At 41.8% G+C, this 26054-nt stretch overlaps 1 protein-coding gene, 1 long non-coding RNA gene and 1 pseudogene across 2 annotated transcripts; 2 read left to right on the top strand and 1 right to left on the bottom strand.

Annotated features, from left to right (window-relative positions):
- The first annotated feature begins 10 nt into the window (after positions 1–10).
- On the top strand, positions 11–10325 carry LOC135519710 (CUB domain-containing protein 1-like; annotated as a pseudogene).
- Positions 6629–8939, bottom strand: LOC135520413 (uncharacterized). The gene is made up of 2 exons (XR_010452374.1): positions 8647–8939; positions 6629–7806 (listed from the first exon to the last, which is right to left on the bottom strand). It is a non-coding gene; the product is annotated as an uncharacterized LOC135520413 (long non-coding RNA).
- A 6499-nt stretch (positions 10326–16824) lies between the features above and the next one.
- On the top strand, positions 16825–25745 carry LOC135520412 (RWD domain-containing protein 1-like). The gene is made up of 6 exons (XM_064945968.1): positions 16825–17012; positions 17450–17515; positions 17709–17839; positions 22598–22880; positions 24699–24761; positions 24882–25745. Exons 1-6 carry the CDS (start codon positions 16940–16942, stop codon positions 24992–24994), a joined length of 729 nt encoding a protein of 242 aa, XP_064802040.1. The 5' UTR covers positions 16825–16939; the 3' UTR covers positions 24995–25745.
- Positions 25746–26054: the final 309 nt, after the last annotated feature.

Raw genomic sequence — 26054 nt, 5'->3', positions numbered from 1 at the left:
GGTTCCAATCATGACGCCCGCTCGATGTCCGCGTCCACCTCCCATACCACCGATGCCACCAGACAGGAAGCCGGGATTATGGGAGTAGAATTAATGGACCGCTCCTCGGTGTCATAGAGACGGGACAACGCGGGCCTTAGTGTTAAGGGAACCCAGTCTATAGGAGATTAACCTAAATCTGGTGAAAAACATGGCCCACCTTGCCTGACAAGGATTCAGTCTCCTCGCTGCCCGGATCTACTCCAGATTACGGTGGTCAGTCCAGATGAGAAAAGGATGTTTAGCCCCACTATCGTATCCTAGCAGCACATCCCTTTGTTCTTTTTTTCTACAAACTGTAGGAGCAGTTTAGTTTGTAATGATATAGCTAGGTAGGCAGAATAATGTTTAGTCAAGCACCCAGAAGTTGTGGCTTATACATCTTATCCCAGTGTCAACAGTGACATCTGGACTGTAATAGCTGTACATGTAACAGCGAGGGACAAATAGGGCTTCTGTCACGCCCTGTCCTTAGAGATCCTTATTATTCTCTATGTTTGGTTAGGTCAGGGTGTGACTCGGGTGGGAAAGTCTATGTTTTCTATTTCTTTGTTTTTGGCCGTGTGTGTGTGTGGTTCCCAATCAGAGGCAGCTGTCTATCGTTGTCTCTGATTGGGGATCATATATGAGTTGTCATTTTCCTTTTGGGTTTTGTGTGATCTTGTTTTCTGTTTAGTGTTTTTTGCCTGACAGAAATGTTTGCTTACGTTTTCACGTTTGTTATTTTGTTTGAGTGTTTTTTGAATATTAAAATCATGAACATTTTCCACGCTGCATCTTGGTCCACTCTTCATTTAACAAACGAGAGTCGTTACAGCTTCCCAGTAACATCTCCATTGTATTTTCATATTTTCATATCATTGTCCCTCAGCATTTGCTGTCCTCAAAGTGACTTTACCGGAACGGACGTCATCTTCGGAGTTGCTCTCTCCAAACTACCCGAATAGTTTCACTGACGATGACCTGATGGAGTGAAAGTTTGTGGTCCCTCCCAAACACAACACTACGGTTGTCTTCCTGGGTCAGACCCAGCCGCTGTGCCTGAAGAAGGAGCCGGCCGTGGAGTATCACCATAGTAACAGTGGTTCGCAGTGGTGAAGAAGCTGTCGGACCTCCAGCCGGCCAAACGCCGGGACTCCTTCTCCCTGATCCTAAGGAACTGTGAGATGAACAGGATCGGAGAAGGCTCCACTGGTCGGAGGCTTTCTCTCCATATTGAGAAGACCAACCCCATGTCTGACTGTGAGCTGAAGCTGAACTCTGTCATCCAGGAGAAAATTTATGTTCCCTCAGGGAAAATCTCTCAGTTGTCCTTCCAGGACTGCCAAAGTCAGGAGCTGCTACTGACCGCCATCAGAATCATAGGTAACTAAGGCCTAACTAGCAACACTGCTCTGCTCTAAGTTATATAACCATAAGCATTATTATTACAGTGCCTTGCGAAAGTATTCGGCCCCCTTGAACTTTGCGACCTTTTGCCACATTTCAGGCTTCAAACATAAAGATATAAAACTGTATTTTTTTGTGAAGAATCAACAACAAGTGGGACACAATCATGAAGTGGAATGACATTTATTGGATATTTCAAACTTTTTTAACAAATCAAAAACTGAAAAATTGGGCGTGCAAAATTATTCAGCCCCTTTACTTTCAGTGCAGCAAACTATCTCCAGAACTTCAGTGAGGATCTCTGAATCATCCAATGTTGACCTAAATGACTAATGATGATAAATACAACCCACCTGTGTGTAATCAAGTCTCCGTATAAATGCACCTGCACTGTGATAGTCTCAGAGGTCCGTTAAAAGCGCAGAGAGCATCATGAAGAACAAGGAACACACCAGGCAGGTCCGAGATACTGTTTAAAGCCGGATTTGGATACAAAAAGATTTCCCAAGCTTTAAACATCCCAAGGAGCACTGTGCAAGCGATAATATTGAAATGGAAGGAGTATCAGACCACTGCAAATATACCAAGACCTGGCCGTCCCTTTAAACTTTCAGCTCATACAAGGAGAAGACTGATCAGAGATGCAGCCAAGAGGCCCATGATCACTCTGGATGAACTGCAGAGATCTACAGCTGAGGTGGGAGAGTCTGTCCATAGGACAACAATCAGTCATATATTGCACAAATCTGGCCTTTATGGAAGAGTGGCAAGAAGAAAGCCATTTCTTAAAGATATCCATAAAAAGTGTAGTTTAAAGTTTGCCACAAGCCACCTGGGAGACACACCAAACATGTGGAAGAAGGTGCTCTGGTCAGATGAAACCAAAATTGAACCTTTTGGCAAGAATGCAAAACGTTATGTTTGGCGTAAAAGCAACACAGCGCATCACCCTGAACACACCATCCCCACTGTCAAACATGGTGGTGGCAGCATCATGGTTTGGGCCTGCTTTTCTTCAGCAGGGACAGGGAAGATGGTTAAAATTGATGGGAAGATGGATGGAGCCAAATACAGGACCATTCTGGAAGAAAACCTGATGGAGTCTGCAAAAGACCTGAGACTGGGACGGAGATTTGTCTTCCAGCAAGACAATGATCCAAAACATAAAGCAAAATCTACAATGGAATGCTTCTAAAATAAACATATCCAGGTGTTAGAATGGCCAAGTCAAAGTACAGACCTGAATCCAATCGAGAATCTGTGGAAAGAACTGAAAACTGCTGTTCACAAATGCTCTCCATCCAACCTCACTGAGCTCGAGCTGTTTTGCAAGGTGGAATGGGAAAAATTTCAGTCTCTCGATGTGCAAAACTGATAGAGACATACCCCAAGCGACTTACAGCTGTAATCGCAGCAAAAGGTGGCGCTACAAAGTATTAACTTAAGGGGGCTGAATAATTTTGCACGCCCAATTTTTCAGTTTTTGATTTGTTAAAAAAGTTTGAAATATCCAATAAATGTCGTTCCACTTCATGATTGTGTCCCACTTGTTGTTGATTCTTCCCAAAAAAATACAGTTTTATATCTTTATGTTTGAAGCCTGAAATGTGGCAAAAGGTCACAAAGTTCAAGGGGGCCGAATACTTTTGCAAGGCACTGTAACACTATGCTGCTCGCCCAGTCACTAACTTCTCATTGTGTTGGTCTGGCTTGATGTCGTAGAAGAATAAAATGATATACCGTTCAACATGTGTGTGACTGTGGCCTTAAGCCCTAACTAAACTATTACTGCAATTCAATGCTACATTTTTGGCTTCCCTTACACTTGAAGTGTGACAATTAGGATGAACAAATACTTTGTCCTTCTTTAGATCCTAAGGCACCACAAACTCATTGTAAATATTCAAAATATGCAAGATCACCATACACAATGCCGAGCATCGGATGGAGTGGTGTAAAGCTCAGTCATTGGACTCTGGAGCAGTGGAGCAGTGGAAAGGCATTCTGTGGAGTGATGAATCATCCTTCACCATCTGGCAGTCCGACGGTAGAATCTGGGTTTGGCGGATGCCAGGAGAATGCTACCTGCCCGAATGCATAGTGCCAACTGTAAAGTTTAATGGATGTGGAATAATAGTCTGGGGCTGTTTTTCATGGTTCGGGCCCCTTAGTTCCAGTGAATGACTTAACACCACAGAGTACAATGACATTCTAGATGACACTGTGCTTCCAACTTTGTGGCAATGTTTCAGCATTTTTTTTTAAAAACTTTATTTTACTAGGCAAGTCAGTTAAGAACAAATTATTATTTTCAATGACGGCCTAGGAACAGTGGGTTAACTGCCTGTTCAGGGGCAGAACGACAGAGTTTGTACCTTGTCAGCTCGGGATTTGAACTTGCAACCTTTCGGTTACTAGTCCAATGCTCTAACCACTAGGCTACCCTGCCGCACGGGGCATGACAATGCCCCATGCACAAAGCGAGGTCCATACAGAAATGGTTTGTCGAGATTGGCGTGGAAGAACCTGACAGGCCTGCACAGAACCCTGACCTTAACTCCATCAAACACGTTTGGGATGAATTTGAACGCCGACTCCGAGCCAGGTCTAATCACCCAACATCAGTGCCCGACTTCACTAATAATCTTGTGGCTGAATGGAAGCAAGTCCCTGCAGCAATGTTCCAACATCTAGTGGAAAGCCTTCCCAGAAGAGTGGAGGCTGATCTATCAGCAAGGGGGGGGACCAACTCCAAATTAATGCCCAGGATTTTGGAATGAGATGTTCAGCGAGTGGGTGTCCACATATACTTTTGGCTATAAAGTTACATCTTTAATAAATAGTTTTATATAAAAGTAGCACTGTAACTGCAAATATGTTATTCTCCCCCTGATGTACACACAGAGATACATTGTCACGGTATGCCCAAAGCAAGGAGTACCGACTGTCTTTTAGGTGGGCGTTGATGCCGCCCTGTGATAAGCAGTGCCCACTTTGCTTGTCCATTCCCAGTGAGTTTGTCCAGGGTTCTGTTGGAGACACATCGCTATTGCTCTGGATCACCATTCCGTCAAAAAAAATGATCTGACATGAGTCATGTAGCAGATATAGGATCTGGTAGAACGAGTATGTGGCCTTCTCTGTAGCCTACAGACTGGAGAGAAAATGTATGATAGTGTAATATGACGGACACTTTTTTACATCATGCAGGTTTCTCCCATCAAATAGCCTAACCTAAATGGCGCTCAATCAACAACAAAAATGCGCTGTAATGTTAACAACATATCCTAAAAACAGGACAGGTCAAAGTTAAATGGACAATATGAAATGGACAATCACAACTGTTGTCCAGGAGTTTCAACCCATTGCTGTGATCAGTGGTTTCAAGTTTGTATCCCTCCATTTTTGACAAGCTGATCATAGCGGAAAAAGTACTTTCGCATTTCACGCTGATAATCAGAACTTAAATAGCCAAATTGATTAGTCACAGGAATCCGTACTAATAAAGCCAATGCAACGGCCTGTTTTACAAACAGTGGGCCTAGTACATGGATGGGAATTCATCAAATTCCATCGGGGGCCACATGGTAGGCTACACCCCAGTAAGCAAGAGCCGCCATCTTTTGGAAGTCTTTTTTTTGGTCCTGTCATCATTTTTTGTGTTTTACAAACGGTAGGCTTACCAAATAGATGGGCATTGATAGAATTAAATTTCAATACTGTAGGCTACACCTCAGTGAGCTTGGAAGCACGGACCAATGCCTTTTGGGTGACCTTTTTTGGTGCAGGCTTTTAAACTTTTTTTTTTTCACTTACTGGGAGTATTCTAGTTTTGTGGTAGCAACATTTTTTGGTCTTGCCTAGGGCGTGGTGGAATTATTCTAATCAAATGAGAGACTTTTAGATTTCTTCAAAACAATTTAACTTTATAATGGAGTTGGTCAGTAACTACCCTGGAGGTGATCCCTGAGAACTCAACCAGCGGGACTAAGCCACAGCATTTTATAGCAAAGTCCAACCTCCTGGATGTTCATGACAAATCACAGATGAGAGAATTTATACAAAGGTACATTGTGCTCTCATGCAACAGACATCACGATTACATCGCAACAGGTTTCTGTCTCAAGGTCGTTTACTGCTTGTTTGTACAGAAATAGTAATGTAACATAGACACTAGGTCATTCGCTCAAATGATTTAAGTTCAGTGTTCATCTGCATATGGGAGAGAAAAAAGGAGATTGGGTCTCCCTGGCACCGACATACAGGCACACAGACACTAATCATGGAATGGAATGTCTTATTACCAAGCCATCGTAAATCTACTGTCAGCGTTAAAATCTCAGCGGCTCCTCTCAGACTCAGAGTTCTAAGAACACTATTCTGTTGCCTATTAGATATAACAGTGTGAATGTACTAATATAGGGATACATTCTAATATTAAAGTGATGTGATTAACATGTTGTAATTCTACGACAGGCGGCAGAACGGCAAGGACAGGCCCTGGTTGAGTCAAGTTGGCTGGATGTCCTTTGGGTGGTGGACCATTCTTGACAAACAGTGGAAATTGTTGAGCGTGAAAACCCCAAGCAGCGTTGCAGTTCTTGACACAAACCAATATGCCTGGCACCTACTACCCGACCCTGTTCTTGCCCAAGGCTTAAAAATCATTCTTTAACCTGTCTTGTCCCCTTCACCTATACTGATTGAAGTGGATTTAACAAGTGACATCAATTAGGGATCATCGCTGTCACCTGGATTCACCTGGTTAGTCTGTCATGGAGTGTTCCTAATGTTTTCTATAATAAGCGTTATCAGCCTCCAGATTTGAAACATTATGTTAGTGAGTGGGTTGATAATGGGATATCAGTGAATACTGACCTGTGTGTGTGTTCCTGTTCCTAAGACCTGCTTCTGACCAGCATTCTGAGTGTGGTGTCAGCTCTGCTGGTTCTCATGGTGGTTGTGTTGGCTATGGTTTGAGTGGTGATCAAGTAAGTGAGCTACCTTTTCTCTAGCCCTTCATGATAAATGTTGGGATGGTTTCTCAGACAGATTCATCCCCAAGAAGAAAAAGTAGCAGGAGCAGCACCTATTTGTGGTAATAATTGTTCCTTTTAAAATAGAGCTTAATATCCATTGAAAGTGCTGGTCTGAGAAACCAGCCTTTTGAGTACATATGGTAACTATGCGTTAGAAGGTACACTCTCCATTCAATAGTTTATTTGATATAAAAAACTTTTCAGGATACAGACTGCATTGGGCCTCACTCAGGCTTCCTTTACTAGGATTTGGAACTGTAACATTTTACCAGAGTAATTTCTTCAGCAAAAACTGCTGTAGTGTTTTAATCAAGTTTGATCACGACAATATAGGCTACTCCTCCCTCACATTCACATTGTTTTTACAATTTCAAAATAAAAAAAGACTGCTTGTAAAGGCTCAGGCTGCAGGTCGGGGGGGGTCTTCAATTTTCAAGCCTGATCAAGAGTCCTGTTGTGTCCTCTTATGCAATGTCAGACCCTGGCGAGTTTCGAAAACGTTCCTTACACCCAAGACAACGATACAGTTTGTGATTGCTCATATGCTCTTCCAGCAAAACCTCCTCATCCTCTGTGAAGCATATACCACAGATGTAACAAGAAAGTGATCCTGTACTTGCAACATGAAAATGTAGATGTTCTTTCAAACTTTCTACAGACTCAAAGGTTCTTCCGCAGACACCACACCGAGATAGCTGTCTATGTCTATGGGCATGAATCACTAGAGACGTCATGGTGATAAAAGGTTTTGCACATATTCTACAATGACGAACAGCATTACTGGGGATAGGGGATTTCAAATGGGACAACTCGGTGGATTCTCTGACTTTAGTACAGACTCTTGGTCCAACATCTGTCTGTGTTCTCTTTGACTTGAGTGGAGGTCCTTCACTCTCCATCCAATCAACACTATCACCACTCTCAATCTGAGTTTCAGACCAGTCTGAATTGACTGCAGATGGGGGCTGAGAGTCACTGTTACTGACGTTTTCTGTTTTAATCTGTTCAATTCGCATTGTGGTGCTGGGTAGCTCATCCCTGTCTGTGTTTTCTTCACGTTGGGTTAAAACTTGGTAAAGATGTGAGGACTGACTTGGGTTATGATTACAGTCACCTTTTACTCTGGCAGTAGATATGAAGGCTTCTGTATCAGCAGAATCATCAGTACAATCAGTATCATAATCCATCGCTTGAAGCTGCTCTTGTCCCTGACTGATGACCCATAGGTCCTCCTGTTCCACTTTAATCTGAGAAGGTCCCTCCTGCCACAGACCAGGACTACAATCCTGCTGCTCAGGGGAAACTTCTTCAGAGATGGAGAGAGTGAGCTGCTGGAGGTCTGTGGGGAAAAAGAACATGGTATATTTAGCTAGTACATTCTAATGCTGAGATGCTGGCTTACAATAAATGTGTTCTAGACAGATGTAACTTTTGTGTTGGAAACTGGAAGTTTCGGTACAGTTGTATAACTGCCTACAGAATTTGTTCGTGTGATATTTTTGTGTATGTAAAATAAGTGATGCGAGAAAAGGCGATGCAAACGCCTTTATGCGCAAATATTGATATAATAAACATCACATCTAAGTAAATTTGGAGTCACGAGATGATATGACTCGTGAAACCATGCAGTTTATTAGGCAACAGATTGAATAAATTATGAATTTCACAGGGTGGTGAATAATATCGAGGATCTTATTCTGATGACGGATGCTTGACAAATCAAAATACTCTCGCTATTTTCCATAATAATCTCATGTAGACTAGTTTACCCGCACAGCCTGTAGTGTAGGCTGTGTGTGAGCTGTTGGCTAGAACACACGTGCCAAGACCAAAGTAGACACATTTGCTATTTAACGGGACAGTGTTTGTGACGAATCTTTTGGTAGAGTTGAAAATGTGATGGAAACATATAAAACATTTGATTTTGTATTCGGTGCATGAAACCTTAAATGAAAAAGTACACTGTGCGCACGACGTCGTCACACACTCCGTTTGGTGGAAACACTACTGGTGGGGAAAATTCGAATTTTCTTCATTCTGATTATTGACTGAAAAACGCATTAAAATCTGTCTCCAATTGGGTGAAATTTTTGCTAGTGATGACTCAAATTTAAATGCTCAACATGCATTAGGTATCTGTATAAAACGATGGTTGTTACGGGCTTAACTAATAACACACCTTCTAGTCTCTGTAGCTTTACTTCTGGTTTAAGAACGACATCCAGCAGCCTCTGTAGCCGGGCTTTCTCTTCTTCCGAACGGGACATTTTTTCCTGGTACTCTGCTATCGTTCGGTCTTTCTCCTCTTTTGAACGGCATAATTCTTGCTGGTACTCTGCTATCGTTGTTTCAACTGCCCCGAATAGCTCGTCGACAGCCGCTTTTAATCGCCTGTTAAGCAACATTCTCAATGATTTTATGTTAGGCAACATTTTTGTTTGTTTCTCGCTGAGTAGCTGCGAGCAAGTGTTGTTTTTCCTGTTCCACGCGCTCTTTTTCGAAACACCTTTTTACACTATCACCACCTGCTGGAGTGGAGTGCAACAGTGACGGTGGAGTGTTGTGGAGATAATTTATTTAATTTTATTTATCCTTTATTTAACTAGGCTACTTGTATTTTACTTGTACTGTAGCTAGTCTATATTCTATAGCTACACTCCTAGGTATTTTCAATTAAAATGGTAATAAGGGATTACTTGTATGTATGACATTGTTGTCATGATAAGTGAACGCATACATTTTTAAAATTTGATTTATTTAACCTTTATTTAACCAGGTAGGCCAGTTGAGAGAAAGTTCTCATTTACAACTGCGACCTGGCCGAGGTAAAGCAAAGCAGTGCGACACACAACAACACAGAGCTACACATGGAATAAACAAACATACAGTCAATAACACAATAGAAAAGTCTATATACAGTGTGTGCAAATGAGGTAAGATAAGGGAGGTAAGGCAACAAATAGGCCATAGTGGTGTAATATTTACAATTTAGCAATTAAACACTGGAGTGATAGATGTGTAGAAGATGACTGTGCACGTAGAGATACTGGGGTGCAAAGGAGCAAAACAAATAAATAACAGTATGTGGATGAGGGAGTTGGATGGGTTATTTACAGATAGGCTATGTACAGGTGCAGTGATCTGTGAACTGCTCTGACAGCTGGTGCTTAAAGTTAGAGAGGGAGATATGAGTCTCTAGCTTCAGTGATTTTTGCAATTCGTTCCAGTCATTGACAGCAGAGAACTGTAAGGAAAGGCGGTCAAAGTAGGAATTGGACTTTATATCATTATGGGACTGAATAAGTGTGACTATTTAAGACAACATAATTTTCTCTCTTTACAGTAGCCTACTTTGCATGTGATGTGTTTTGATCTCCCTCCTGTTGAGTAGGAAGAAGAAGAGACAGTTGTCTCACCAAGTGTCCATCTACAACCCCAATTGGGACAAGCTTCCTGCCAAATCACAACAGGAGGTTCCCCAAATCACGAAAAGACAACGAGTCCCACATCTATGCCTCGATCGAGGACACGCTTGTATACAGCCATCTCCTGCGAGACGAGGCAGAGATGGGTGTCTATGGAGACCAGGCTGTGGATGTGTACCAGAGCTTTACTGGGCCCACAGAGACAGAGCCCCCCTCTCTGGGGACAGTCCAGAGGTGAGCATCTACCAGCCTTTTGTGCCCCCATCCCATATTGCCCCACCCGTCCCCAATGGACCCTTAAGTCAAGCCCAGCAGCCTATGGTGGACAACAGGCTGTATGGCTCCAGAAGCAATGGTGACACATGCACAGTCTCAACCTAACAATATGAACACAGAGCAGGCTCCAACGGTAGAGCCAGAGGCTCATGACTGAAAGGGAGAGAGCTGTAGGTTGGGGGTATATGCCAAGCACAGTACCATACCATAGCCCTTCTATTCATATTAAGTTTCCTGGCATGTACAGTACCAGTCAAAAGTTTGGACACACCTACTCAATCAAGGCTTTTTCTTTTTTTTTGTGCTATTTTCTGCATTGTAGAATAATAGTGAAGACATCAAAACTATGAAATAACACATATGGAATCATGTAGTAACAAAAAGTGTTAAATATATTTTAGATTCTAGATTCTTCAAAGCTAACCTTTGCGTTGATGAAAGCTTTGCACAATCTTGGCATTCTCTCAATCAGCTTCATGAGGTAGTCACCTGGAATGCATATCAATTAACAGGTGTGCCTTCTTAAAAGTTAATTTGTGGAATTAATTAGATTCTTAATGCATTTGAGACAATCAGTTGTGTTGTGATAATGTAGGGGTGGTATACAGAAGATAAGCACTATTTGGTAAAAGACCAAGTCCAAATTATGTCAATAACAGCTCAAATAAGCAAAGAGAAACGACAGCCCATCATTACTTTAAGACATGAAGGTATGTCAATATGGAAAATTTCAAGAACTTTGAAAGTTTCTTCAAGTGCAGTCGCAAAAAACCATCAAGCGCTATGATGAAACTGGCATGAGGACTGCAACAGGAAAGGAAGGCCCAGAGTTACCTCCGCTGCAGAGGATATGTTCATCAGCCTCAGAAATCAGTAATTAACTGCACCTCAGATTGCAGTCCAAATAAATAAAGTTCAAGGAACAGATACATCACAACATCAACTGTTCAGAGGAGACCTTCATGGTCGAATTGCTGCAAAGAAACCACTATTAAAGGACACCAATAATAAGAAGAGACTTGCTTGGGCCAAGAAACAAGAGCAATGGACAATAGACCGGTGGAAATCTGTCCTTTGATCTGATGAGTCCAAATGTGAGATTTTTGGTTCCAACCACCGTGTCTTTGAGAGACGCAGAGTAGGTGAACGGATGATCTCTGCATGTGTGGTTCCCACCATGAAGCATGAAGGAGGAGGTGTGATGGTTGGGGGTGCTTTGCTGTTGACACGGTCAGTGATTTATTTAAAATTCAAGGCACCCTTAACCAGCATGGCTACCACAGCATTCTGAAGCGATACGCCATCCCATCTGTTTTTCAACAGGACAATGACCCAAAACACACCTCCAGGCTATGTAAGGGCTATTTGACCAGGAAGGAGAGTGATGGAGTGCTGAATCAGATGACCTGGCCTCCACAATCACCCGACCTCAACCCAATTGAGATGGTTTGGGATAAGTTGGACTGCAGAGTGAAGGAAAACCAGCCAACAAGTGCTCAGCATTGATGGGAACTCCTTCAATATTGTTGGATAAAGATTCCAGGTGAAGCTGGTTGAGAGAATGCCAAGAGTGTGCAACACTGTCATCACGGCAAAGGGTGTCTACATTGAAGAATCTAACATCTATTTTGATTTGTTTAACAATTTTTGGGGTACTACATGATTCCATATGTGTTATTTCATAGTTTGTAGAATGAAGAAAAACCCTTGAATGAGTAGGTGTGCCCAAACGTTTGACTGGTACTCTATGTGATTCACTGGAATATATGATAATCTATTGTCTGTCAAAGAAGCCCACATTCTTTGATACAGTTGATAATGTCATGTGTATTGGCTGTGGGCACCTTTGCACTGCATAGGGAAAGTGTAAATTCTTATTTGAGCAGCACCCATGCTAAGTTTTTATGTAAAAAATGTTTGCTTTCAATTTATTTGAAGGGTATGTAAAGAATGTTGCTTTTTTTTCACTGAATGTTGTACTTTTTTAAAATGTAGTTTGGACAGTAATTACCAGTTTCATTGATGTAGAAAAACCTATTCTTGGACTAAAAAGCGCTTAGTTTCAGTTGATTTCTCAGTCCTTTTTTAAGGAATTGGTTTAATCTGGGTCCTGGAAACCAACCCTCAACTTTTAAATAATCTTACTTTTGAATGAATGATAATGGAGATGAACATACTTTGTGTATTTGTATATTTAATTCAGTTTACAGTGAATGTGTAGGAAGATAACGTAAAGGTAAAAATTGATTGTCATAAATCAACAAAAAAAAATCACACACACTAAAATCATTGTTTATTCGTCATATGCACAAGATACAGGATAAACAGTGAAATGAAATGCTTACTTGCGAGCTTTCTCAACATTGCAGGAATAATAAAATGAGTGGTAAATCTAGAGCACTCCAAAATACTGTCAGTAATTTAAAAAATAAGTTACAAATATATATACTGTGAATATATATGTCAGTGAAACTGTTATATTTAAATATTTGTTTACCTTTATTTAAAACGGCAAGTCAGTTAAGAACAAATTCTTATTTACAATGATGGCCTAGAAATAGTGGGTTAACTGCCTTGTTGAGGGGCAGAAAGACAGATGTTTACTTTGTCAGCTCGGGGATTCGATCTAGCAACTTTTCAGTTACTGGCCCAAAACTCTAACCTCTGGGCTACCTGCCGCCCCTACAAGTAGTAAGTGAATAGTGACTAGTTAGGAGCAAGGTAGAGCGGTAAATAATAAATAGGTGTGTGTGTGTGTGTGTGTGTGTGTGAGAGGGAGAAAGAAGTGGGAATGCAGAGATTCTGTGCAAATAGTCTTAAGGTGCAGGTGGACGGCAGCCAGGGGCTAGCTGTTCAACACACTTATGGCCAAGAGGTAGAAACTGTCTCTGATGCTCTTGTACCGCATGCCAGGCGGTAAGGGAGTAAACAGTCCATGTCTGGGGTGGCTGAAGTCTCTGGAAATCTTCCGGGCTTTCCTCAGACACCGCTTGGAGTAAATTTCCTGTAGGGCTAGGAGCTCGCCACCAGTTATGGACTGGGCAGTTTTCATCACCTTCTGTAGATCCACGTCCGAGGGCGGTGCAGCTGCCGTAGCAGGCGATGATGCAGTCAGTCATGATACTCTTGATACAGCTCCAAGGTCCGCTAGAGGGCACTATTATTATCCTGACGTCAAATAATAGCGGCCTCTCAATGGTGCATCTCTCTCTCACACACACACACACACACACAAAATGGCCTTTTCTCATTTGGGTAAAAGTCCATCCTCTTTCCTCCATCCTCTCTCCTCTGTGACCCGGAAACCGATAAGTGGTTGAGTGGTCGAGGAGAGTGCCAATTCATTAGAAAGCAAATGGAAGACTGTCCACCTCTTCTCGATAGCCACCTTTCATTGGAGGTTAGTCATGTGTATCCTATCTGTAGTCCTTCGCGGAAGAGTTTTGAAATTTGCCAAACCCCTTTGAATCAGCTATTGTTTTCTCGAAGGACAAAAACATGTAAACGTTTAAAAACGATATGCTGATTATCCTTTTATTTTTAAAATGGCTTGCACAGTTAGCTAAATTTGTTTTTATCACTTTACACATTTATTTTACGATTCCACCCCCTGTAAACGCAATTTGCCTGATGACGTGCAGTGGAGAAGGACTGTCCCATTTCAAACAAGCACATTTCCGTTCACGTTCCCTCTCCTTGCCTCCTCTCCTCCTCCTTTTGTCACGCTCGTCGAAATGATGAGACCAAGGCGCAGCGTCAATAGAGTTCCACATATTTTTAATCAACTGAGACTCACCCCCCGACCGACCGACCGACCGACCGACCGACCGGTGACGCTACTACTGTGCACACAGGCACCTAACTGTAGACAAAATCCCACACCAGAAAGTGGGAAAAATGCCTGCCTAAATATGATCCCCAATCAAAGACAACGATAAACAGCTGTCTCTGATTGGGAACCATATCAGGCCAAAATAGACATACAAAACCCCTAGACATACAAAAACTCTAGACATACAAAAACCCTAGACATACAAAAACGCTAGACATACAAAAACCTAGAGTACCCACCCTAGTCACACCCTGACCTAACCAAAATATATAGAAAAAATCAAATCAATCAAATCAAATCAAATTTTATTTGTCACATACACATGGTTAGCAGATGTTAATGTGAGTGTAGCGAAATGCTTGTGCTTCTAGTTCCGACAATGCAGTAATAACCAACAAGTAATCTAACTAACAATTCCTAATCTACTGTCTTATACACAGTGTAAGGGGATAAAGAATATGTACCTAAGGATATATGAATGAGTGATGGTACAGAGCAGCATAGGCAAGATACAGTAGATGGTATCTAGTACAGTATATACATATGAGATGAGTATGTAAACAAAGTGGCATAGTTAAAGTGGCTAGTGATACATGTATTACATAAGGATGCAGTCGATGATATAGAGTACAGTATATACGTATGCATATGAGATGAATAATGTAGGGTAAATAACATTATATAAGGTAGCATTGTTTAAAGTGGCTAGCGATATATTTACATCATTTCCCATCAATTCCCATTATTAAAGTGGCTGGAGTTGAGTCAGTGTCAGTGTGTTGGCAGCAGCCACTCAATGTTAGTGGTGGCTGTTTAACAGTCTGATGGCCTTGAGATAGAAGCTGTTTTTCAGTCTCTCGGTCCCAGCTTTGATGCACCTGTACTGACCTCACTTCAGCCTCCTGAGGTTGAAGAAAACAGAGATATCTAAGGTCAGAGATACCTAAGGTCAGGGCGTGACACCTTTGACCTTTTTTAAAAGGAGGGGACAGAGGACCACTGGTATAGAGGTGGTATACTCAAATTTTGTCCCAAATTATAAATCCCATATTGGTCTTTCACAGTCAGGCCAATCCAAGCAATTAGGCTGTCAACTGAATCAGAAATTCACAGGGTTCTGTGAAAAGTCATATTTTTGTAATAGAAAAACCACAAAATTGGATGTTCTAAGTCCATAACAATGCTTAAACCACATCATCAAACCAGTTTTAAGGCTTGGGAAAAATTGAATCATTTTTTATTTCTGAGTGTAGTTACCCTTTAATTCAAGTGTGCAGGCACCTAGCACTGTTTGGCTAGCTTGTTTCTGTAGCACATGAGATGGAGTTTGCAAAACAAATGACCACTGGATTGATGCAAATAATCATGATATCATTCTGCCATTGGCTACTTTGTAGCTAGTTTTTGGGAAAGCCTTTCCATCTACCAGAAGACAGTTAGGCCTATCATTAGCACCGCTATATTTTCCCTGTTCCTTAATTGTTTGAAACCTGGACATTTTACTTCATATTATGAAGCAGGTCTTACCTTTCTTCAAAGTAGCCTATAGCCAAAATTCCACCATATAAACATGGAGGCAACCATTTTATAAAGACTTCCTCATATGCATTCTGCTGTTCTGTGGTTTCTTTAAACTTTCTTTCATTGTCTAGCAGCCAAAGGCATTATCCTAGTCATATTAGAAACCCATCCCATGATAGATGCTGCATCTTTAGATCTCCCCTCTTTCTAAATATCTAATGGATATTTTCATCTCTGTCCATGTGCGCATTTAAGAAAGGTGTTTTCCTGCAAATTGTATTTAGGAACATTTGTGTGTAGGCCTTACTGCTGTGTGCACATTGCTGCGCCTAAAATATGAAGGAATAATAGTGTATCAACATTATAAGCTAAACATTCTGATCTGTTGGATCAGCTTTATTAATTGATAAGGCGTATCCCTCCATTTCTTTGTATACCCAATGCACACTGAAAATAAGTGTGTATATGGTAATACAGCGTATACCCTCCACTACACCACTGCAGAGGATGGAGGAGAGAGGATGCAGGACTTGAGCAAACCAATTGCAAAAAGGCCAATGACTACAGTATGAAGGAAAAGGCCAATGTCGATGGCCCTTTAAGAATTTACTAGACTAAAATAATATATTGAAGAAAAGTATAAAATATTTCATACATGATACCGAACGAATAATACTAATGAGGAGATAATAACCTAAGAGGTTTGAACGGAAATGTATCCGTATCTAATACATATAATTGCATAATTAGTCATTCGATTAGTAGACATTGTCAAACCAACCTTCTGTGATTCAGAGTGAGAACTAAAAAGGATTGCCGATGTAGTCGATCAACAGTGGGCCCACAGACAGATATTTCAGTGGATGCATAAATGTGAAGCATCCGGTTGGCGTTTCCACTCACTACCAAATGTAGTAGTGAGAGGAAGCCCACTGGCGCGCAGTGGGAGAAGATGGAACGAGATGTATTTTGGCCGATATACTGCAAATCTTCTCATAAATTAAACATTTGATCTCAATTTAGTTTTCTGTTCCAAAAACTAGAATATGTTATGAACAGAACTGATTAAGTATTGTAGACTTCGCACTTTGTTTTACAAAATCACGCTGTTTAGAAGGAGTGCAAAGGCGAATTGAGTTATTGCACACGTGCACTTCACAGAGTAGGCGTTTCCTAACGGAAACATGCCGAAATATATTAGAACGCGCCAATAGGATTTCGCTAGCGCATGCTTGGCTCTGCCCGCCTCCTGGCTTGTTCTGCCCACTATGACTAATTTATTCCCATTGGAAACGACGAGCTGTGGTCTATCTCGGTTTTATAAACATCTTTGGTGGGCCCTTCTGCTTCGAGCACGCACACGTCTGTGCCCAATTGGATAACTTTGCTAGCTCATTGATGGACCATAGTAGAAGAAAATGACAGATTACGCCGAGGAGCAGCGAAACGAGCTGGAAGCTATAGAGTCAATTTACCCGGACTCGTTTACAGGTGAGTTTTCTGCGAGTCTGTCTCGGTTGGTTTCCAGGTTGGAGAACGCTAGTTAGCTAACTCAGGTTAGCATTGTGGTGCCAATTTAGCTGGCTAGCTAGTTAGCAAGCCAACAACCCTCAACATTTAGGAGAAATTGTTTTAGCTAACGATCACAAAATGAAACGCCCTCGATCACCACACTCAAAGTTAGTCAGTGCCACTGCACTGTTAGCTAGCTAAACAAACTCAACTGCACTGACAGTGCCACACATCTTACCATCCAGGCTCTCCAGTAGGTGAGTTGATCATAGTTAACATCTTCCACTTTTCAACAGTGAAATAATTTTAGAGCAACGGGATCCACTTTCTGTTCGAACTGTTTGCTTTTCATTAATTTGCATAACAATGATGTGACTGCTGTGCTGACTTTAATATTTGTTTTGGCCCTCCTGTAGTGCTATCAGAGGTGCCCACCAGCTTCACCATCACTGTGACATCAGACGCAGGGGAAAACGATGAAAGTAAGCAGTAACCTAACCTATCACTCTCTTGCCAGAGTCTTGTGTAGATCTGTTGGGCTACACTAGCCTGGTCCCATATGACAAGTCAGTTGAGTTGGCTAATTAAAGCATTTACGGATCTGGGACCTGGCTAGGGTTTTACTACATTTATTGTTTGTTTATTTGTTAGCCTAATGCCTCTGTGTTATTGTAGCGATTGAAGTGATGCTACAGTTCACCTATGTGGAGAAATATCCTGATGAGGTGCCGCTGTGGGAGATCTACTCCCAGGAGAACCTGGAGGATTCAGATGCAGAGGGCATCCTCACCTTACTGCAGCAGCAGGTCTGTTACACTCATGTGCACACACACTCACTTATAGGGCTGTTACGGTGACCGTATTACTGCCACACTGAGTCATGGTGGCAGTCAAATTCCATGTGACCGTTTAGTCACTGTAATTAGACTTCTCCAAGCTCTGATGCTGCTCATGGTCATTAGTAGCCTATCAAACTTGATAACTGCCTTGTACTCTGCACTCTGTCACTCTGACATCAATGCAAATGTAATCGGAAATCAAATCAAACATTTCATGAGACCCCATGAGCTCATGTTGCACAACATTTCTATAGGCTATGCAATTGCATGAGAAAACAGAGTGATGGCCTCTTAAATAGAGGATCCCATCAGCTTTCTATAGGCTAGGACTACTATATTTATTTCTCAACCTTCCTAATATTAAGCACATTGCTTCTCTTTAAAACAGGCGTATAGCCTACCTGGGTGGCATGAAAATGAACCAAGGGAAAAGCGTCCTCCATTCGCTATTTAAGTGCATAGGTTACATATAATTTTCCCGCTGCCCCTGTTTCGAGACAGGTGCATAATTCCAAATCAAAACAAATTTCACATATATTATTTAGTATATGTAAACACTAGATTAAATCAAGAATAGTGTGATGGGTGACAATATTTTATTTTATCACGTGTGAATGATATCTCATCACGTGTGAATGATATCTCATCACGTGTGAATGATATCTCATCACGTGTGAATGATATCTCATCACGTGTGAATGATATCGCATCACGTGTGAATGATATCGCATCACGTGTGAATGATATCGCATCACGTGTGAATGATATCGCATCACGTGTGAATGATATCTCATCACGTGTGAATGATATCTCATCACGTGTGAATGATATCTCATCACGTGTGAATGATATCTCATCACGTGTGAATGATATCTCATCACGTGTGAATGATGTTTTACATGCCCGTAACCCATTGTGCTATTTTATTTAACTTATTTAGTACATAATGTTGCTGCTACTGTCTCTTATGTCTGAAAAATAACTTCTGGACATCAGAACTGGGATTACTCACCATGAACTGGAAGAAGCTTTTTCCTTTAAGGAGTCCGACGAGAAAGATCTACTACTCTCCCGGAATAGACCCAGATCCCAAACATTTGTGTGAAGAAAAGACAGCGGAAAAGGGATCGGGCTGCCTTTTGGGAATCTGTAGGCAAGCGAGTAAACTCCCACTGCCATCAATTGTACTTGCTGACATGCAATCATTGGGAAATACAATTGATAACTTACGATTATCCGTGACATTAAGAACTGTAATATCATATGTTTCACTGAGTCGTGGCTGAACAACAACACAGATAATATAGAGCTGGAGGGATTTTCAATGCACTGGCAGAACAGAGAAGCTACGTCCGGTAAGACGAGGGGTGGGAGTCTTTTTGTAAATAACAGCTGGTGCACGATGTCTAATATTAAAGAAGTCTTGAGGTATTGCTCGCCTGAGGTAGAGTACCTTATGATACGCTGTAAACCACACTATCTACCAAGAGTTCTCATCTATATTATTCAAAGCCGTCTATTTATACCACAGACCGATGCTGGCACTAAGACCGCACTTAACCAACTCTATAAGGCCATAAGCAAACAAGAAAATGCTCACCCAGAAGCGGTGTTCCTAGTGGCCCGGGACTTCAATGCAGGCAAACCTAAATCAGTTTTACCATATTTTTACCAGCATGTCACATGTGCAAGCAGAGGGACAAAAACTCTAGACCACATCCACACACAGAGATGCATACAAAGCTCTCCCCAGCCCTCCATTTGGCAAATCTGACCATAATTCTATCCTCCTCATTCCTGCTTACAAGCAAAAACTAAAGCAGGAAGTACCAGTGACTCACTCAATATGGAGGTGGTTCGATGACCCGGATGCAACGCTACAGGACTGTTTTGCTAGCACAGACTTGAATATGTTCCGGGATTCATCGAATGGCATTGAGGAGTATACCACCTCAGTCATCGGCTTCATCAATAAGTGCATCAACGACGTCGTGCCCATAGTGACCGTACGTACATATCCCAACCAGAAGCCGTGGATTACAGGCAACATCCGCAACGAGCTAAAGGCTAGAACTGCCGCTTTCAAGAAGCGGGACACTAATTTGGATGCTTATAAGAAATCGCACTATGCCCTCAGACGAACCATCAAACAAGCAAAGCGTCAATACAGGATTAAGATTGAATCCTATTACACCGGCTCTGACACTCATGTGGCAGGGCTTGAAAACTACAAAAGGAAACCCAGATGCGAGCCTACCAGACGAGTTAAATGCCTTTTTATGCTCACTTTGAGGCAAGAAACACTGAAGCATGCACGAGAGCACCAGCTGTTCTGGATGACTGTGATAACACTCTCTGTAGTCGATTTGAGCAAGACCTTTAAACAGGTCAACATTCACAAAGCAGCGGGGCCGGATGGATTACCAGGACATATACTCAAAGCATGCACGGACCAACTGGCAAGTGTCTTCGCTGACATTTTAAGCCTCTCCCTGACTGAGTGTAATACTTATGTTTCAAGCAGACCACCATAGTCCCTGTGCCGAAGGAAGCGAAGGTAACCTGCTTAAATGATTACTAAATGATGACTCCCTCTGCAACTGGATCCTCGACTTCCTAACGGCCGTCCAAGGGTAAAGGTAGGTAACAACACATCTGTCACACTGATCATCAACACTGGGGTCCCTCAGGAGTGTGTACTTAGTCCCCTCCTGTACTCCCTGTTCACCCACGACTGCGTGGCCAATGACGACTCCAACGCCACCATTAAGTTTGCTGACAACACAACAGTGGTAGGCTTGATCACCGACAACGATGAGACGGCCTATAGGGAGGAGGTTAAAGAACTGGCCGTGTGGTGCCAGGACAACAACCTCTCCCTCAATGTGAGGAAGACAAAAGAGCTGATCGTGGACTACAGGAGAAGGCATGCTCAACAGGCCTCCATTAATGTCAACATGGCTGTAGTGGAGCAGGTTGAGAGTTAAGTTCCTTGGTATCCACATCTCCAACGATCTATCATGGTCCAAATACACCAAGACAGTCGAAGAGGGAACAACAAAACCTTTTCCCCCTTAGGAGAGGGGGAAAAGGTTCTACAGCTGCACCATCGAGAGCATCCCAACGGTTGCATCACTGCCTGGTATGGCATCTGACCGTGAGGCGCTAGAGGGTAGTGCGTATGGCCCAGTACATCACTGGGGCCAAGCTTCATGCAATCCAGGATCTCTATAATCGGTTGTGTCAGAGGAAAGCCTGTAAAATTGTCAGACTCCAGTCACCCAAGTCATAGACTGCAAGCGGTACTGGAGTGACAATTCTAGGACTAAAAGGCTCCTTAATAACTTCTTAAAATTAAGCACATTTATCTGCTTTACAATGGGTATAGAGCCTAACTGGCATACATACGCAACGCATGAGTTTCAGTTTTGGGGAAGATAATTTCCACTGTAAAAATGCATCTTTATAATAAAAGCATTACATGCATGATTGCATTTGTGTTCACTTTTGGGAGTTTTTTTCCTGCTAATGGAACATTTGCCGTGTGCATTGCTGCACTTATAATGTGAAGAAATAGCCTTTTTAAGCTAAATGTTCTCATTTGTTGCGTTAGGCTCATTGCTTAAAACAGTTTTTTTTTCAGCTAGTGGTTGTATTAATTTGGGCTCTATTGCATCCCACAACTGTCCCGGACTATGAAATATTTATTTCTCGCACAGAATAGGTCAACTTTTGTACTATAAGGAATGGTAGATTGACATAGGCTAGTGCTTTTGCTGTTCGTTAGGCCTACTCATCTTGTTGGCTGATGAAAAGTAATTGTGGACAGTTCTTCCAATATCTTCAATATGCTTCTCGGAATTCGATAAGGATGCGCGCAGTTGCGTCCCAGGTGTCTGTCTTCACTCGTAGCGAAGAGATGCTTCGGCACGCAGCAGGTAAAAGGGAATCATCATTATTATATGCAGCCCAAGGGTATAACGGCCACTGACCACAAAAGGCATATTTTATCAAGTGCTTGTCAAATTGTGAAAGAGACTGAAGTGTGTACAGCCTACGCAAAAAAAAGTGGAACTTTTTTCAAATCATCATTAGTCGCGTCATGCAGCCTTAGAATGTATTAAAAAATCTAAACCTATAGCCCGACATTTGTATCACAACTAGTTACATAAATAACTCTAAATTAAGCATATAGGAGTACCTGTTTTTTGTTAAATGCACATCACAGAATAGCCGCATGTGCGCGCTCCCTCAAATCATTTGGAGAAAATATATCCTGTTTTATTGAGCTTTGTTCAATTGTGTTCTTAATACTATAAAATAATGCCACGGAATTCTTAGCAAATGCTAAATGAACTAGTGTAGCCCACAGCCATATGGCATAGCCAGATCAGGGCCTAACATAAGGACAATGCAGAGTATGCAATTCTGTTCTTCTGAAATAGACTACATTTGGTATGCATCAGTGGATTGTAGGCTGTGTGTGGAAGACAGGAGATGCTAAATGTGTTTAATTAATGGTCAATTACCGTGAGTGAGGCCGGCAGTTATTTGCTTTACAATCACCGGCTGACAGCCCTACTTACTCTCGCACAGTCTGTCTGTTCCACCATCCTCGCCTTACTGCAGCTCTGTATGTTTGTTTGTCCGTCTGTCTCTTTCCGTCTGTCTATTCAGCCTTACTCCGCAATGAAAGGGCTTACATCTGTGTTTTTATTTTTCTAGGCTGAGGAAAACCTAGGAATGGTGATGATATTCACCCTAGTTACAGCAGTTCAGGACAAACTGAATGAATTAGTGGACGAGATAAAAAACAGAAGAGAGGAAGAGAAGAGGCGAAAAGAGGAGGCAGCGGAGGAGGCTGAGAAGGTGCTCTTCCAAGGAACAGTGGTCACCATCGAGAACTTCCTGTCATGGAAAGCCAAGTTTGAGCTGGAGATGGCTGAGTTGAGGAGGAAACGGCAGAAAGAGGAGGAGCAGCAGCAGGCTGGGAAGATTAAACTCACAGGTATGTCTATACCATCTGGATTAGTGTTGAATAATGGGAACCTGGTTACTGAGACTTGCTGGGACCACTCCCTTTTCCCAGGATAAATAACTGTGAGACACTGGTACATTATTTTAAATTATTTATATGAACAGCTTGGCGTGAAATGGAACTATTAAGTGATATGCGAAGTCTAAATCAGTCTTCTCTATGGCCTCTGTATGATAACTCCTCAGCGTTCAGGGTGGGGACAGACAACCCATCTCCGTATGGAGCGCAGTTCACAGTGCATGTAGACCTATCATCTCATCTTGGTACATTTTCTTCTAGTGATAGGTAGGCCTACATTTGCTGCAGCATAGTCTATGCTACAGTAATATAAAGACCTAGGTCTAATTTACCCATCAACATCTGGCTTTCAGGGGTCACCCTATTTTTATTTTATTTCAGCTGCTGTTTTAAAACAGCAGCTATCACTTGAATATCATTGTACTCTCTCGCAGTCTTTCTCTCTCTCTCTCTCTCTCTCATCTTGAACGCCATTGAAATTGCATCCAAAATAGATGTCCTAGCCTACCCTTTTCTGGTCATAAATTCAATGCAGTATTAGCCTTATATTTAGCTAATTAATGATGGGTTATGCATAATAATCTTCTAACTCATAGCCTCTGTGTCTTGCGCAATAAGCATGCATCGGTCCGCCCCTGGCCTGCCCCTGGCCTCTCTCCTTTCCCATGCAGGAAAAGCTAGACATGATTTTTCGTAGCATTTCTTATACCAATAGACTATTCAGAGACGTAAGCTTTTTTTGCTGAAAGTTGAATACAGCAGCCAATAAAACTCACGGGTAGTTTGAAATAAGTCCATGTGTGATGCCAGTAGGATATAGCAGTTATTTGTTCAGACCCATAACCATTCAATCTTCGTGAAGAGAAGTGAAAGCCTTCTGCATCTAATTCTAGTCCTGTATTACAGAATGATAACTTATTTAACTGTTGATTTGATTCCTTCCTCGCTTTCAACAATAGAGAAAGAGGTAGGTTATCATTTGGGGAAATATTATGAAAAGGTGTGTGTGTGTATATATTATGCGTCAGCCTACTAATTATACAAACGGACCCTATTATATTTCAATCAAATTTGCAGGCCACGTGCTGCTCATGAAATGTATTTTAATGTATGGCTCATCCGGCTCTAAACAAATCCAGACGGGCCTATTTATATGCTTTATGATGTTTTTGAATGGCACTTATGGTTTTGGTGGGAAATACCGGGTTACTGGAAGAAAAGTGATTTTATTCTTGGGATAGAACATTTGTAAGATACCAAGAAAATATTCAACCCTAACATGGATGCTACATCTCTGCCAACATGTACAGTCCGAACCTAAACCAAAGTTTCAGCATTTCTTTTATTTAACCAGAATAAGTCCATTGAGTCTTTTGCCAGGGAGACCTGGCCAAGAAAAAGGCAGCAGTCAATACAACATTACAAAATGTAAAACACGATCCGGCCTACAGGAAACATTTACACTCCTGAACATAGTTAGTTAATCACATGCCTCTAGTGCACAGTAGGAAACGGTAGTCTTAACTTGGTAATAACCCTAGGGACTTTAGGTAGCAAACACCTTGAAGACCATGTCTGGTAACTGCTAGTGGTGAAGGAGAGCATGCTACAGAGGTAGAGGTGAGTTTGCCCAGAAGGACTTCATATGAACACATACCAATGTAGCTGTCAGTGCATGTAAAGCGAGGTATCAAATGGTGGGCTGGACAAGGTTCAATGGTTGAACGGCTTGACATTTGTACATTAACACTTTTCTTCTCTCTCTACCAGGAAAAAAGCTATTTGAAACTGATCACAATCTTGACACATCAGATATACAGTTCCTGGAAGATTGTAAGTATAGCGGAGTGATACAACTGTAGTGTGTGCATGTCTGATTGAAGAGAAGTATGGAGATTATCGAGGGGATCTGTAAAAGGTTGTACAATAACTTTGCTCTTCCCTCCCTTTCAGCTGGAAACAGTGTTGAAGTGGACGAGTCCCTCTTCCAGGACCTTGAGGAACTCGACCTGGATGAAGACGACCCTGACTTTGACCCTCTGGCACTGGGCAGTGATGAGGACTGAATGAGGAAGAAGGCAGACCTGTTTTCAAATACTATTTAAAATAGTTTGAGCATTTGCTCTAGCCTGCCTGGAGTGCCAGATCGGTGGGGATTGCAGTGTTGTGACTATTTTATTGGTTCCATTGCGCCTGGCAAGCACAATCAAGCCCAGAAGAAAGCATTTGAAATGATTTCAAATAGTATTTGAAACCAGGTCCGGTCCCAGATCATCTTTATTGCAGTCACATTGTGCTGCACAGATTCAGATCCCTCAACGCCTGGAGAAGTGTTTTGCATCTCAGGAATGACATCAATTTGATATAGAATTCTTCTGAGATGCGCAGCACGACTGTAATATTTACGACTTTGAATGCAACCGATACTAACAGCAGGGGATCATCACAGGAAGGGAAGTCACTGTATGTAACCAAGCCCAGAGACGAAAGACATCCAATAACACCCACATTTATGTTCTAGACATGAACTATAACTCCAGTTGGCTGTAAACACAATCACCTCAAGGCATTTATACACCCTGGTCAATTAATTGATTTATACCCTGATGCCATTAAAGATGCACTATGCAGAAATCTCTGCCATTTCCTGGTCGCAAAATTTTTAGTTTGCTTAATTTCAGTTTGTGACAAAACAAGCAAGTATAGTGTAGAGAATCATTGTACCATCTAAACTGCTGTGAAATGTCTCTTCCATAAACTGGTGTACAAAACTGAAAAATGCAATAATTAAACTTTTAAACAGGAAGACTAGAAATAGCACAGATCTACTGCTTCATAGACTTGCTTTCAATAAGAATGAAAGATCTATAATTTGCATTTCTATGAATTTTGTGTTGAGTACTTTTCTTGGATGTGGGGGACTAAAGACTTTACATTGTCATCACTTCATTTAGATAATGTGTAATCGGGAATAAGCGCTTGTTGGCTTGGATTTCACAAGGCAGTTGTAGAAACCCTGACTGGCCCACAGAGGGCAGCAGCACATTGTTACAGAAAACCTTCAACACACTGTTGGTTGAATTCACTGTGTCCTTATTCAATCACATACAGCTAAAATTAGTCAAG

This window comes from Oncorhynchus masou, chromosome 29, assembly GCF_036934945.1.
Source record: "Oncorhynchus masou masou isolate Uvic2021 chromosome 29, UVic_Omas_1.1, whole genome shotgun sequence".
NCBI lineage: Eukaryota > Metazoa > Chordata > Actinopteri > Salmoniformes > Salmonidae > Oncorhynchus > Oncorhynchus masou.
Note: the sequence above shows the minus strand (reverse complement) of the source record. Positions and strands in the feature narration are given on the sequence as shown.